The following is a 14,719-nucleotide window of genomic DNA, read 5'->3' on the forward strand; positions in this document are numbered from 1 at the left end:
CCATCTTCCTGGCCTGGACCATGGTGGGAAGGACCTTTCTTGCTAGAATCTCCCTCTCAACTTCCAAGCCGTCAAACATAGTCGCTGTATGTCTGAATAGACGAACAGACCTTGCTGAAGAAGATTGTCTTAGAGCGGTAGAGGCCATGGATCCTCCAAAGTGATGGTTAGGAGGTCCGAGTACCACGCCCATCGAGCCCAATCCGGGGCAATTAGAATTGCCTGAATGCTTTGCCTTCTTAGACTTTTTAGCACTCTGGGGATCAGCGGTAGAGGAGGGAACAGGTACACAAACTGGTACGTCCACGGTGATGTCAGCGCGTCCACCGCTACAGCCCATGGATCCCTCGTTCTGGAACAGTAACAGCAATGCTTCTTGTTGAGACGAGAAGCCATCAGATCTATCTGCGGACAGCCCCACCAGTGAATTAACTTGAAACACCTGGGAATGTAATCCCCACTCCCCTGGATGGAGGTCGTGCCTGCTGAGGAAGTCCGCTTCCCAGTTGTCCACTCCTGGAATGAATACGGCTGAGATGAACCCTTGATTTGGCCTCCGCCCAGACGAGAATCCTTGACACTTCTCGCATTGCCGGTTTGCTTCTTGTTCCACCTTGTAGGTTTATGTATGCCACCGCTGTGGTGTTGTCCGATTGAACCTGGATCGCCTGATCCTTCATGAGATGAGAAGCCTGCAGAAGAGCATTGTAAATTGCCCTGAGTTCCAGGATGTTTATTGGCAAAGCAGATTCCTGCACTGACCATAACCCCTGTAACAAAGCTAAATATTTATCTTATTAAAAACACGTTAAAGGTTAAAGAACACAGTACGCAATTGGCGCAAAAAGTACCGCAAGGGTACTCCCTTAACTATACCTTAAGGAATGTACTTATACTGTAAACCTCTGTGTAGTGGTAGAGTGTAAATGCAACACAGAATAACCTTATTACCTTTAAAGCTGTTCGAGCGTCACAGACGCTCTGAGAATACTTAACACTATAAGAAATACACAGATACCGTGCTCAGGGTCCAACGCCTAATATATATATTATGAATGATATACTTGCAAAAGAATTAATACAAATACAAATCATACACTACAATATAACATAGACTACCTAACCAGATAACTACACAGGAAATACAATACAATACAATACTATTTAAGGGAAAATAAGAGAGAAAGAGGGGAAGAGAGAGAGAGAGAGAGAGAGAGAGAGAAATGGCTCACCATAACAATACAGACAATATGATTGCAGCGAAGCTTACACATGTGAGGAACAATCGCTGCGCAGTTATTCAATGCTGAGAATCTTTGTGGAGAAAATACTTGACCTTACCCATACTGGCAGTCCCTATATACACAACCCTACAATACCGCATGGGACAGAAGCTAGACTCCATTTTATTAAAGCTCCCATGATTCCAAAGACTGCACCACATGGTTGAAAGGGGGAGGGGAAAATACCCGGCAGCAGCCATTTTAGATTTGCAGGTCCAAACACATGGCACTCTTTACTACACCACAATCACATAGCAGAAGACACAAGACTCCATTTTATTCCAAAATGTCCAAGCCTCAGAACAATGCATATGTTCTGATTTTACAATTCCAAACCATCTAAATCACCTTTCACAATTTCAATCCAACTTCCTAGAACCATCTTATTCACTTTCACATTCCAAACAACTTCAGTATCTCAATAACCAGAGCATATTCATCACAAGACCAGATCACAATGTAACCACACATCTCAGCCCGCCACTGCCACAAGCACATGCCCAAACGCAACTGCATGGTGGTATTTATGATTAACAAGATATATATTATAACTAACCAGTACAATCTATTTTAAATCACCATAGGCAAACAAATACCACAAATGCTATGCTACAGGTTGTCTAATGTCCCAGCTACCATCACAGATTCCCAGATCTATCACACAAACACCCAACAATCACACAACCAAGTTACAATATCCTATTTAAACCAGAAAGCAATCTGTCTATATTTCCTTATCTAGCCATGTGAATTCAATACTTAGCCTTTGGTGCCTGGTGATGATCCAGCCATGCTTCTGAGTGCTTTGTTCTGAGTGTAGCTTCATTACATCTGTTCTCTGAGGCCACCAGCAAAAACTGACCCCCAACCCCCCCAGACAGGAACTATCCTCCTGTGTGTCTGTTCCTAGGGGAGGGGTCTCTCTCTCTCCTTTGTATATGTTAATCAGGTTCAGCCCTGAAAATCTTAGTAAAAGGTTGGCTTGATCATCCATTGTTCATCTAACAAAGTGATCTTAGCTTTTATACATATAATCATATCTATCCGCTGCAATGTCCCACAACTTCACAACCAGCATCAAACTAACCCACACATCATTCTGCTTGCTTCAATACCAAACATGATGGGCGCACCTGGTTCTGTTCAGATAATACATATTCATGACATCAATTCATCAGCCAATTCTAAATCTCCATGATGTCTGGTGCTTGACATTATTATAACCATGTACTGTATGAAACAAGCGCCGAATCCATCTCCGTGCCATGTCCGAGCAAATGCGTGTGTTTCCATATATTGCTGTGCTCGCTGCGCATATTTGCAAGTATAGCGACTTAAATGTGTGTGTGGTTTGTATGTTCTCTCTATGTAATATTTTGGACTTTGACACCTGGAACTGGGCTCCTTGGGTCACCGCTCCCCAACCTCGGAGTCTGGCATCCGTTGTCAGTAGAATCCACAAGTGGAGATTGAAGCTTCTGCCCTCTATCAGGTGAGGAATGTGAAGCCACCATAATAGAGAAATCCGGGCTTTTGGAGATAGGGACACTTACTGATGCATATGAAGGCGAGAGCCCGACCATTTGTCTAGCAGATCCAGTTGAAATGGTCGGGCATGAAATCTGCCGTATTGGACTGCCTCGTACGTAGCCACCATCTTGCCCAGTAAGCAGATGTAAAGATGTATGGACACCCTGCGAGGACTGAGTACCGAGCGGACCATAGCCTGTATAGTCAAGGCCTTGTTCATCGGGACACCTTTTGAGATACCGTATCCAGAATCATCCCCAGAAACTGAAGGCGTTGGGTCGGTTCCAGGTGAGATTTATGAAAATTTAGGATCCACCCCTAATTCGTAAGTAGGCGAATAGTTAGATTGACGCTGTGCAGTAAACGCTCCCTGGACACCATCTTTATTAGGAGATCGTCCAAATAGGGAACTATGTTCACTCCCAGCATACGTAGTTGCAGCATAATTTCCGCCATGACCTTGGTGAAACCCTCGGAGCTGTGGATAATCCAAAGGGTAGGGCCTGAAACTGGAAATGGTCATCCAAATTGGTGAACCTGAGGTAAGCCTGATGAGGGGGCCACATGGGAAGGTGTAGGTAAGCATCCATGACATCCACAGACACCAGGAACTCCCCCTCCTCCAGAGCTGACACCACCACCCGCAGGGATTCTATCTTGAATTTGAACACCCGCAGATACGGGTCTAGAGACTTCAGGTTCAAAATGGGTCACACCGAACAGTCTGGTTTGAGAACGGCAAAAAGACTGGAGTAAAAACCCCTGTTGCGTAGCGGAGGAGGTACAGAAACCACCACCCCTGTCCGCAAAAGCTTTGAATAGCCTCTTGCAAGGTAACTTTTGCTGCGGGTAAAGCTGGTAAGCCCGACTTGAAAAACCTGTGAGGAGGTGTTTGAAAATCCAGCCGATATCCTTGGGAAATGAGATGGCGAAGTGTTGAAGGCGTGCACCTACCTGAAAGTCGCCTTGCTGCTGGGGCCAACCGTCACACAGAAGGCTTAGCGGCTGGGATCCGGCAGTCTGGTCCAGGAAGACAGCAGGTGCAGGTTTACAGGACTTACCATGAGATCCTCTGGAAGTGGTGGAGAACCCTCGGCCCCTGCCTCTGAACCTCGCCACGCAAAAGGACTGCAAGGAGGGTGCAGTGTAAAAATGTCTAGCAGGTGGCGCAGCAGACAGGTAGACTTACCCGCCGTTGCTTGGGAGATCCATTTATTTAATTAGTCTCCAAACAAGGCATCACCTGTAAAAAGAATATTTTCCACATCCTTTTTGGAATCAGCGTTAGCCGACCACTAACGTAACCACTGAGCTGTGCACGCTGAAACAGCCATAGCAGATACACCCAGACCAAGTGGGCTTTATCTCTGGCCGTCAGGCCTCCGATAATACCAGGAGAGCCATAGATTTGATTTATTCTATTCATAAACAAAAGCTACCATCATTGTTACTAGCACTGGATGCCGAGAAAGCTTTTGATAGGATATCTTGGTCCTTCGCTTTCTCGGTACTCAGAAGGATGGGCTTCTCTGTCAAATTTTTGGAAGGTGTCTCTGCGCTTTATAGATCCCCTACTGCCACAGTCTCGGTCAATCGCCTCACCTCCTCTACTTTCGGAATCACTAATGGCACCAGACAGGGATGCCCACTCTCCCCCCTGCTATTTGCCTTGGTAATGGAACCGCTGGCAGCTAGGATCCGTGCTAATACGGATATAGCTGGGGTGCGGGTGGGCCCTTCTGAACATAAAATTGCTTTGTATGCTCACGATGTTCTCTTATCCCTTGGATCCCCAAATCAGTCGTTGCAACCACTTCTTTCTGAAATTGATCTCTACTCCAAACATTCCGGTTATAAAATCAACGCGAGTAAAACTGAAGTGCTGAATTTTTACATCCCTGGCCCGATTAGGCTCAATTTGGAAAATTCCTTTCCATTTCAATGGCACAAGCAAAAGATTAAATACCTAGGCATTTTTTTAACGCATAGCCATCATCAACTTTACCAAGCTAATTTCCCTAGACTTTTAGACCAAATTAAATCAGATCTGTCTTCTTGGTCCAACCTCTTTATCTCATGGATAGGAGGGGTGAACTCAGTGAAGATGAACGTGCTCCCTCGGATACTATATTTCAGACCCTACCGATTTTTATCCCTCCATCTGCCTTTAAATTCTTACAGTTTCACACATCGCAATTTATTTGGGCAAATAAGCGTCCCAGAGTTCGACTAAAATTATTACAGCGCCCCACATGTAGTGGCGGTCTGGGCATCCCGGATTTTAAAAGATATTATTTAGCTACGCAACTCTCACAATGTGTACAATGGTGCAACCCCGAGTCTCGAAGGGTCTGGGTATTTATAGAAGCTGCTGAATTAGGTCTCTCTACTCTCTCTTCTCTTCTATGGCTCACGAAATCCTGCCGCCCTCGAAATGTCTCCTCCCACCCCATAGTTTCCCGCTCAGTAACGGTTTGGGACTTTGCCAATAGGAAATTTGGCTTGGCCCCAACCCCCTCCCCCATCATACCAATACTACATAACCCTGCATTTCCCCCCGGTACACAAAAGCCATTATTTGCCCCTTGGCAGGATAGAGGTATATTGTACCTGAATGATATCACCAAAGATTCTAGTTTTCCTCAATTTTCAAAGATTCAGGAAGATACGGATATCCCCTCCAGACATTTTTATCAATTCTTGCAACTTAGGCACTTTCATTCCTCAATGAGCCACGTTCTCTCTAGCAGACCCCTTACTACGTTCGAGGCGGTATGTCTCCGGCGTAATTCTACCAATGGCCTAATTTCTCTCTTATATACCACTCTCAATGGGGAACCATCCTCTCAACGTGATCCTCATGAGAGAGCATGGGAATTGGATCTGGGTTCAACTTTAGATGATGAGGAATGGTCTGAAGTCTGGGATAACGCAGCTTCTAGCTCCATATGCGTTAGAATTAAAGAAAATGTTTATAAACTATTATATAGATGGTATTATGTACCAACTCGTTTAAGCAGAATGTACCTGGATACATCGGATAGATGTTGGAGAGGATGTGGCGCAGAGGGCTCCTTTCTTCATATATGGTGGTCATGCCCTAAAATAGTGACTGTGTGGAAAGACGTGATTGATCTTATTTCTAGCTTATTGCAGAGTTCTGTTCCTTACGATCCTAAATATATTCTCCTCCCCTTAAACCTGCCAATGTTATCGAAATCTCAAAATAAACTGTTGCGTCATATAGTCTCTGCACTGACATGTCAATTGGCCGCAGAATGGAAAAATCCCGCTCCGCCCTCCATGCAATCTATAATCGCCCGCATCTGGTACGTCTACCGTATGGACTACATGACTAGTATCGTAAACTGCTCCTCTAAGTCATTTGATAAAATGCTCCCTTGCCTTTTAATTAGTAATACCATGTGCTACACCTAATGGAACACCCCCCCCCCCCCCCCGGGATCTTATTCTACCCTATCCTGTTCTTATATATCTCTCACTCTCCTCTTTCCTCTCTTTCTCTCTTCTCTACTTCCTTCTTTTTTACTCTCTAATCTACATCAGTTGGCCTCTTAGCTAACTGCCATGCTTTTTGTCTTATACTGCCCACTTTATGGGTCAAAAACGGATCATTTTTGTTCTTTTTAGTCTTCTCTTTATATACCAACTCCTAGACTGTTTTAGTACTGTACTATGTTGTATGTGCTATATGTTGGTTTCTGCTGCTTTCTGTGATCCAACGAATAAAAAATATGTTTAAAAAAAGAAAAAAAGAAACAGCCATAGCAGTAGTGCGGCCATTTATCTTACACAATTCTTTAATAGCCTTGCTTATAAAATTTGCAGCATCCTGTATATCTTGCAGCAGAGTAATGACCTCATCCCTGGGTAGAGAGTCTAAACCATCAATAACGTTATACCACTTAACCGCCCTGGAGAGCCACCCGCAAACTATTGTGGGGCGTTGTGCTGCACCTGCTGCCGTTTAAATTGCCTTGAGCGTTGTCTCAATTTTACGGTCAGCTGGCTCCTTCAGGGATATAGCCCCAGGAACAGGCAGTACCAATTTCTTAGACAATCTGGACACAGATGTATCAACCGATGGGGGGTTTTCCCATCCCTTACTGTCCTCAGCTGGAAGGGGAAAGGTAGATAAAAACCTCTATGGAATTTAAAATTTTTTATATCAGGGTTTAACCAAGCCTTCCTGGCAAGAGAGTTTAACTCTTTAGATACCGAAAAGGTAGCTGAACTCTTGGGTCTAACATTAAAGTATAACTCATCTGGTTCCGCCTCCTGGTCCGGTATGTGGAGGACCTCCCTTACCGCAAAGATGAGAGCCTCCACCCCAGGGGACAGAGAGCTGATCTCATCCATATCATCGTCATACACATCTGGCTGATCAGAATCAGACTGGAGAACCTGTAGCAGTGAGCATTTATGTGAAGTCACTAGAGGGGGCTGAGAAGCCTTCTTGATATCTGCTGCTTTAGCCACACAATCATTTGAGTGTTTTAACACCTGTCTCTCTCTCTCAGCTGCAGGAGTCCACGTGGAGATATGGAACATTGCTCACACATAAGTGACCCCTTCCCAACTGTAATACAGCGCAGCACACTGACCCAACACCTTCACACAGACCCTAGAGAGCCCCTGGAGTGACACTGAGGAACGGAGACCAGAACACAGCAGCACAATGTGTTAAAGTATGTGTATGACCCGATAACAGTGCAGCGACGCTACCGCTGGCGTGCTTCCAACTTTCCTGTGACCCCCTGGTACCAGCTGTACAGCCTGTGACAGCGTGGGTACTGGAGGAGCAGCGTGCATGCAGCCTGTTAGAGCTGCAGCAGCAGGAAGTGTCGCCTTCCCGCCGCTGGCCCCGCTCTGGGAAGCCCCGCCCCTTGTAATGGCATGCGGTCCCTACAGTTTATACTGGCCAAGTTGAAGAAGAAAACACAAGTACATATATCTCAAACAGTACACACAAAGCCTTGAGTGGGGCAATAGCCCAGAACCAGTTCGTCCGCAGCGGGCACCGCAGCTCCGGCCCATGATCGCCGATCGACATGCCGCCAAAACTGCACCGGGGGACCCGCTAACTGGGACCCTGGTGTAACATTCACCGCACCTGGTCTTCGGCATCTTTTAGAGGGTGGTGACTAGCTGCCGGCGTGGGCACACATACTAACGATGTGTGATCAGTACCTCAGGAGCTCAGTGTTCTGTCAGCTGGGATTACGAACCATTAACCCTCTCAGGAAGTTGGTTCAGTCCCACGAGGCAGGTAGTCTGTTGGCCAAGCAGAGCTACCTGAAAATAATACACTAAATTAAATTTAGAGAAAAATCTCTGGAGCTCCGGAGAAGTGCACCCAGCTCCTTGGGCACATTTTTCTAAACTGAGTCTGGTAGGAGGGGCATAGAGGGGAGGAGCCTGCACACATACACACACTAAAAGTTTTAAAGTGCCAGGCTCCAGTGGACTCGATCTATACCCCATGGTACTAAAGTACAAGACCCCAGTATCCACTAGGACATAAGAGAAAGTAACATTGAGAAAGCAACACTATTCTGTATACATACAGGAGGACTGATTCTGGAGTTTCTTTCCTTAATGGACATTATTAGTAAATGAAGCACATTTTGTTTACAATTGAGATATCCAAAAACTGTGGGGCAGATTTATTAAGCCTGGTGAAGTGATAAAGTGGAAGGTGATAAAGGACCAGCCAGTCAGCTCCTAACTGTAATTTTTCAAACCCAGCCTGTGACATGGCAGTAAGGATCTGATTGGCTGGTCCTTTATCGCTTTCCACTTTATCACTTCACCGAGCTTAATAAATCTGTCCCTGTGTGTGTTAGGATCTGGGATGGCAGGTCTTAACTTTCTGAGGATACATTCAAACAACAGTAGTAGTCCAGCAGACTAAAACTACTAAAAGGTGAGCAATGTCTTTAAACAAATTTAAATACCACACATTCCTTCCCCACAACATCATGGTATAATACTTCAGAATGTTGAATATGTAGTTATGGCACCACTCGTCATAAAATTGGGAGACCCAAACATACCAAAGAAACCACATGCATGACTAAACCCATTATAAGTGTTACCTTTTCCTTGCAGCTGGACAACATGCTGATTATGCTAAGACAAACAGATTGCACAGACAGTGCAGGTGACCAGTCTTCCGTTAAAATAGATAAACAGATATGACCATTGCTATAAACATGAGGATGGACAGGGATATTATCACCGGTGAACATAACCTGCAATACAAATAAATCACCATGTTAAAGATGACAGAAAAATGCCTTCACACGTGCCAGAAGTAAATACGGTTAAGAACACAGTCATGCAAATAATCTCACACACTAATGCACTTTCTTAAATTAGAAGAAACTAGTTCTCCTGGATTAGTGATACAAATCTAGTAGTTGTCCATGAGGCTCTTGTGTACAACCGTTTCAAATACTGGTAGTATAAGTTTTGCAAGAAAAATGGGAACACACACACACAAAACAATCCCCTCCTAAATAATACCTCTCCCAGGTACTGACCGTACAACAGATGTGAGCAAAATGGGGTTGTTTTTTTACTGTAGAATAAAGAAACGTATATAATTTATGCAATATTTAAAGATAATACAAAAAATAAGAATTTACTTACCGATAATTCTATTTCTCATAGTCCGTAGTGGATGCTGGGGACTCCGAAAGGACCATGGGGAATAGCGGCTCCGCAGGAGACTGGGCACAAAGTAAAAGCTTTAGGACTAGCTGGTGTGCACTGGCTCCTCCCCCTATGACCCTCCTCCAAGCCTCAGTTAGGATACTGTGCCCGGACGAGCGTACACAATAAGGAAGGATTTTGAATCCCGGGTAAGACTCATTACCAGCCACACCAATCACACCGTACAACTTGTGATCTGAACCCAGTTAACAGCATGATAACAGAAGGAGCCTCTGAAAAGATGGCTCACAACAACAATAACCCGATTTTTGTAACAATAACTATGTACAAGTAATGCAGACAATCCGCACTTGGGATGGGCGCCCAGCATCCACTACGGACTATGAGAAATAGAATTATCGGTAAGTAAATTCTTATTTTCTCTAACGTCCTAGTGGATGCTGGGGACTCAGAAAGGACCATGGGGATTATACCAAAGCTCCCAAACGGGCGGGAGAGTGCGGATGACTCTGCAGCACCGAATGAGAGAACTCCAGGTCCTCCTCAGCCAGGGTATCAAATTTGTAGAATTTAGCAAACGTGTTTGCCCCTGACCAAGTAGCTGCTCGGCAAAGTTGTAAAGCCGAGACCCCTCGGGCAGCCGCCCAAGACGAGCCCACTTTCCGTGTGGAATGGGCTTTTACAGATTTTGGCTGTGGCAGGCCTGCCACAGAATGTGCAAGCTGAATTGTACTGCAAATCCAACGAGCAATCGTCTGCTTAGAAGCAGGAGCACCCAGCTTGTTGGGTGCATACAGGATAAACAGCGAGTCAGATTTTCTGACTCCAGCCGTCCTGGAAACATATATTTCCAGGGCCCTGACTACGTCCAGCAACTTGGAATCCTCCAAGTCCCTAGTAGCCGCAGGCACCACAATAGGTTGGTTTAAGTGAAATGCTGAAAACACCTTAGGGAGAAATTGAGGACGAGTCCTCAATTCCGCCCTGTCCGAATGGAAAATCAGATAAGGGCTTTTACAGGATAAAGCCGCCAATTCTGACACGCGCCTGGCCCAGGCCAGGGCCAACAGCATGACCACTTTCCATGTGAGATATTTTAACTCCACAGATTTAAGTGGTTCAAACCAATGTGACTTTTGGAATCCAAAAAAAAACTACATTGAGATCCCAAGTGCCACTGGAGGCACAAAAGGAGGCTGTATATGCAGTACCCCTTTTACAAACGTCTGAACTTCAGGGACTGAAGCTAGTTCTTTTTGGAAGAAAATTGACAGGGCCGAAATTTGAACCTTAATGGACCCCAATTTCAGGCCCATAGACACTCCTGTTTGAAGGAAATGTAGGAATCGACCCAGTCGAATTTCCACCGTCGGGCCTTACTGGCCTCGCACCACGCAACATATTTTCGCCAATTGCGGTGATAATGTTTTTGCGGTTACATCCTTCCTGGCTTTTTACTGGTAGAATTGGACAACGCACTTATACTTGATGCCAGTCGGCAATTATTCCGCTGTGCATCATGCATATATAGAGATGCATCTTTTAAATGCTCTATAGGCAATAATAAACTATCCTTATCTAGGATATCAATATTTCCAGTCAGGGAATCCGACCATGCCAACCCAGCACTGCACCTCCAGGCTGAGGCGATAGCTGGTCGTAGTATAACACCAGTATGTGTGTAAATACCTTTTTTTGGATACCCTCCTGCTTTCTATCAGCAGGATCCTTAAGGGCGGCCATCTCATGAGAGGGTAGAGCCCTTGTTCTTACAAGCGTGTGAGCGCCTTATCCCCCCTAGGGGGTGTTTCCCAATGCATCCTAACCTCTGGCGGGAAAGGGTATGCAGCCAATACTTTTTAAGAAATTATTAATTGTTATCGGGGGGAAACCCACGCATCATCACACATTTTATTTCTCAGATTCAGGAAAACTACAGGTAGTTTTTCCCTCACCGAACATAATACCCCTTTTTTGGTGGTACTCGTATTATCAGAAATGTATAAAACATTTTCCATTGTCTCAATCATGTAACGTGTGGCCCTACTGGAAATCACGGTTGTCTCTTCACCGTCGACACAGGAGTCAGTATCCGTGTCGGCGTCTGTATCTGCCATCTGCCTGACGGCCTATGAGACGTCTGGACAGGCACAAGCTGAGTAGCCGGCTGTCTCATGTCAACCACTGTTTTTTTATATAGAGCTGACACTGTCACGTAATTTTCAACAGTACATCCACTCAGGTGTCGACCCCCTAGGGGGTGACATCACTGTTACAGACACTCTGCTCCGCCTCCACATCATTTTCCTCCTCATACATGTCGACACACACGTACCGACACCCAGCACACACACAGGGAATGCTCTGATAGAGGACAGGACCCACTTAGCCCTTTGGGGAGACAGAGGGAGAGTTTGCCAGCACACACCAGAGCGCTATATATGTATAGGGACAACCTTACAATAAGTGTCTATCCCTTATAGCTGCTTATATCTGTTATTTTGCCAAATAAGTGCCCCCCTCTCTTTTTTACCCTGTTTCTGTAGTTGCAGGATGCAGGGGAGATTCTGGGAGCCTTCCTACCAGCGGAGCTGTGTGGGAAAAATGGCGCTGTGTGCTGAGGAGATAGGCCCCGCCCCCTTCACGGCGGGCTCTTCTCCCGCTTTTTTCTGGAAAACTGGCAGGGGTTAAATACATCCATATAGCCCAGGAGCTATATGTGATGTATTTTTCGCCAACTAAGGTAAATTCATTGCTTCCCAGGACGCCCCCCCCCAGCGTCCTGCACCCTCAGTGACCGGAGTGTGAAGTGTGCTGAGAGCAATGGCGCACAGCTGCAGTGCTGTGCGCTACCTTATGAAGACAGGAAAGTCTTCTGCCGCCGATTTATGGACCTCTTCTTGCTTCAGCATCTGTAAGGGGGCCGGCGGCGCGGCTCCGGGACCCATCCATGGCTGGGCCTGTGATCGTTCCTCTGGAGCTAATGTCCAGTAGCCTAAGAAACCCAATCCACTCTGCACGCAGGTGAGTTCGTTTCTCTCCCCTAAGTCCCTCGATGCAGTGAGCCTGTTGCCAGCAGGTCTCACTGAAAATAAAAAACCTATTTAAACTTTTACTCTAAGCAGCTCAGGAGAGCCACCTAGATTGCACCCTTCTCGTACGGGCACAAAATCTAACTGAGGCTTGGAGGAGGGTCATAGGGGGAGGAGCCAGTGCACACCAGCTAGTCCTAAAGCTTTTACTTTGTGCCCAGTCTCCTGCGGAGCCGCTATTCCCCATGGTCCTTTCGGAGTCCCCAGCATCCACTAGGACGTTAGAGAAAGGAAATAAATGATCCGAGATATTTAAGATTTCATTTATTTTTGGAACTCCACAAACATACTTGAAGAGTAAACATAACTGTGCCTTGCTGCAAGGATTCTGGTCCTGGAAGTCTGAAAGCGCAGAATGCTATGGGCATTCAAGACATATGAAGTATGTACAGTAATTATTCAATGGAGAATTTGGAACCGATTTACTAGAGCAAGTTGTGGGCTGTAGGGAACTCTTGAAAGGCGAAATGCGTGCCATCTGAAGCAATATAATACATGCCTTCACCATTCTTTATGCATTTAAATACAGTACTGGTTAGTATTATTGCATTAGGACACTCTCCCACTGGTGGTCTACTAAGTACATTCTGTTTGATTAAGTTACTTGAGCTACTTACTGGTACTTAGGATTGTATGAGTGATACACAAGTGTTATATATATATATATATACACACACACACACACACACACACACACACACACACACATACATACACACACACATACATATATATATATATATATATATACATACATACTGTATATATACATACAAATACTATATATAATGTCCTCATACATCTTTGCTGCAGTCACACCAGTCAGCCCCTCCTTGGCATGCCAGGTCACGTGAGAATCTTCTAGCATCGGAAGTCATTTTTGCCGAAAATGCGTCATAGTAGCAATGACTAGGACGAAGGAGGAGATTGTGCTGATTAAGTTGATATAGGACACTTGTATACCTGTGTGTGACTAAGTCTCTGAATCTGTACACGAAGTGCTACAATGTAGCAGTCACAGCTCTTTTCCAATTTCTGCTTGCTGCGTATACAGACTCAGTCACACACAACATACAAGTGTCATATATCAAATTAATCAGCACAGTGTCTTTGTACGTCTTAGTCGCGCTGCAAAAAAGATGTATTTTTCGTAGAAAAAAAAAAATAGACGCTTGATGGTAGCAGACTAGCACAGGAACTGATGGCATCTCACACTGCATGGTGTACTGAGGATAGATGTATTAGGAAACATCTGTATATACAGGGTTACAGTAAAAAGGAATGAACACTTTCAACGTTTTATATAAACCAATATATTAATATAGTCAAAATACTTAAATGTATATGTAGTATATGCCTGTAAATTTCTATGACTAAGTTACAAATGTTCTGTGTGAGCCTTTTGTCACACGACCAATCAATACAATAATCCAATTTGTTATAAAGACAGAAAGAATGACGTACGAGTTTGTCGTCATGACATAAACTTTGCAATAACTGTAGCTTCTACAGAAACATTTGTAAATGTTTCTGCATTTTCTCCATACAGTCTGTTGTGGAATCTGTCATTCTAAACTTGCACGTGTTGTCAACTTCTTAGGGCTGCGCATGTAGCTCTCACAGACACAAGACACTTATTTCTCCTGATACAGGTGACGTCCCAGCACTTTTCCCTTTGTACTGTATATACAAACAGGGTTTGTAAATTTCTTGCTCCCGTTGTAGATGGAATGCCTTGTAGGTGAAGGGTTCCCATATCATGTTCTAAAATGCCGCTGTACAACAGTAACAGAGTTTGCTTTCATTAATTCTAGCACACAAAGGGGTCGATTCAATTCGGCAACAGATGAATAGCGCCGGGAATTAGCTCCCGACGCTATTCAATTCAGCTACTAGTTACCCACAATTGTGGGGAATTCTTCTCTCACCCCCAGGGAATGAGAGAAGAAAACCGACAAAAGTGCTGCAACGCGGCCGGCGCGAGGCTGATTCTGTCGGGAATCAGCATCGCCGCGGGTATTTAAGTCGGAGAATGCCCGTTCTCCCGACAAAACTACCTGTTAAGTCGGCGAGAACGGGCATTGAATAGCGTCGGGAGCTAATTCCCGGCGCTAT

At 45.0% G+C, this 14,719-nt stretch overlaps 1 protein-coding gene across 2 annotated transcripts in view; it reads right to left on the reverse strand.

Moving 5' to 3' along the window:
• Window positions 1-14,719, reverse strand: part of UBE2W (ubiquitin conjugating enzyme E2 W) — a 156,145-nt gene that overhangs the window by 34,079 nt on the left and 107,347 nt on the right. For both annotated transcript variants that reach the window (XM_063923935.1, XM_063923936.1), the window contains exon 4: window positions 8,933-9,088. In XM_063923935.1, the coding sequence (XP_063780005.1) occupies window positions 8,933-9,088 (156 nt within the window). The remainder of the gene's footprint in view (window positions 1-8,932; window positions 9,089-14,719) is intronic.

The sequence above is a fragment of the Pseudophryne corroboree genome, chromosome 5 (genome assembly GCF_028390025.1).
Source record: "Pseudophryne corroboree isolate aPseCor3 chromosome 5, aPseCor3.hap2, whole genome shotgun sequence".
NCBI lineage: Eukaryota > Metazoa > Chordata > Amphibia > Anura > Myobatrachidae > Pseudophryne > Pseudophryne corroboree.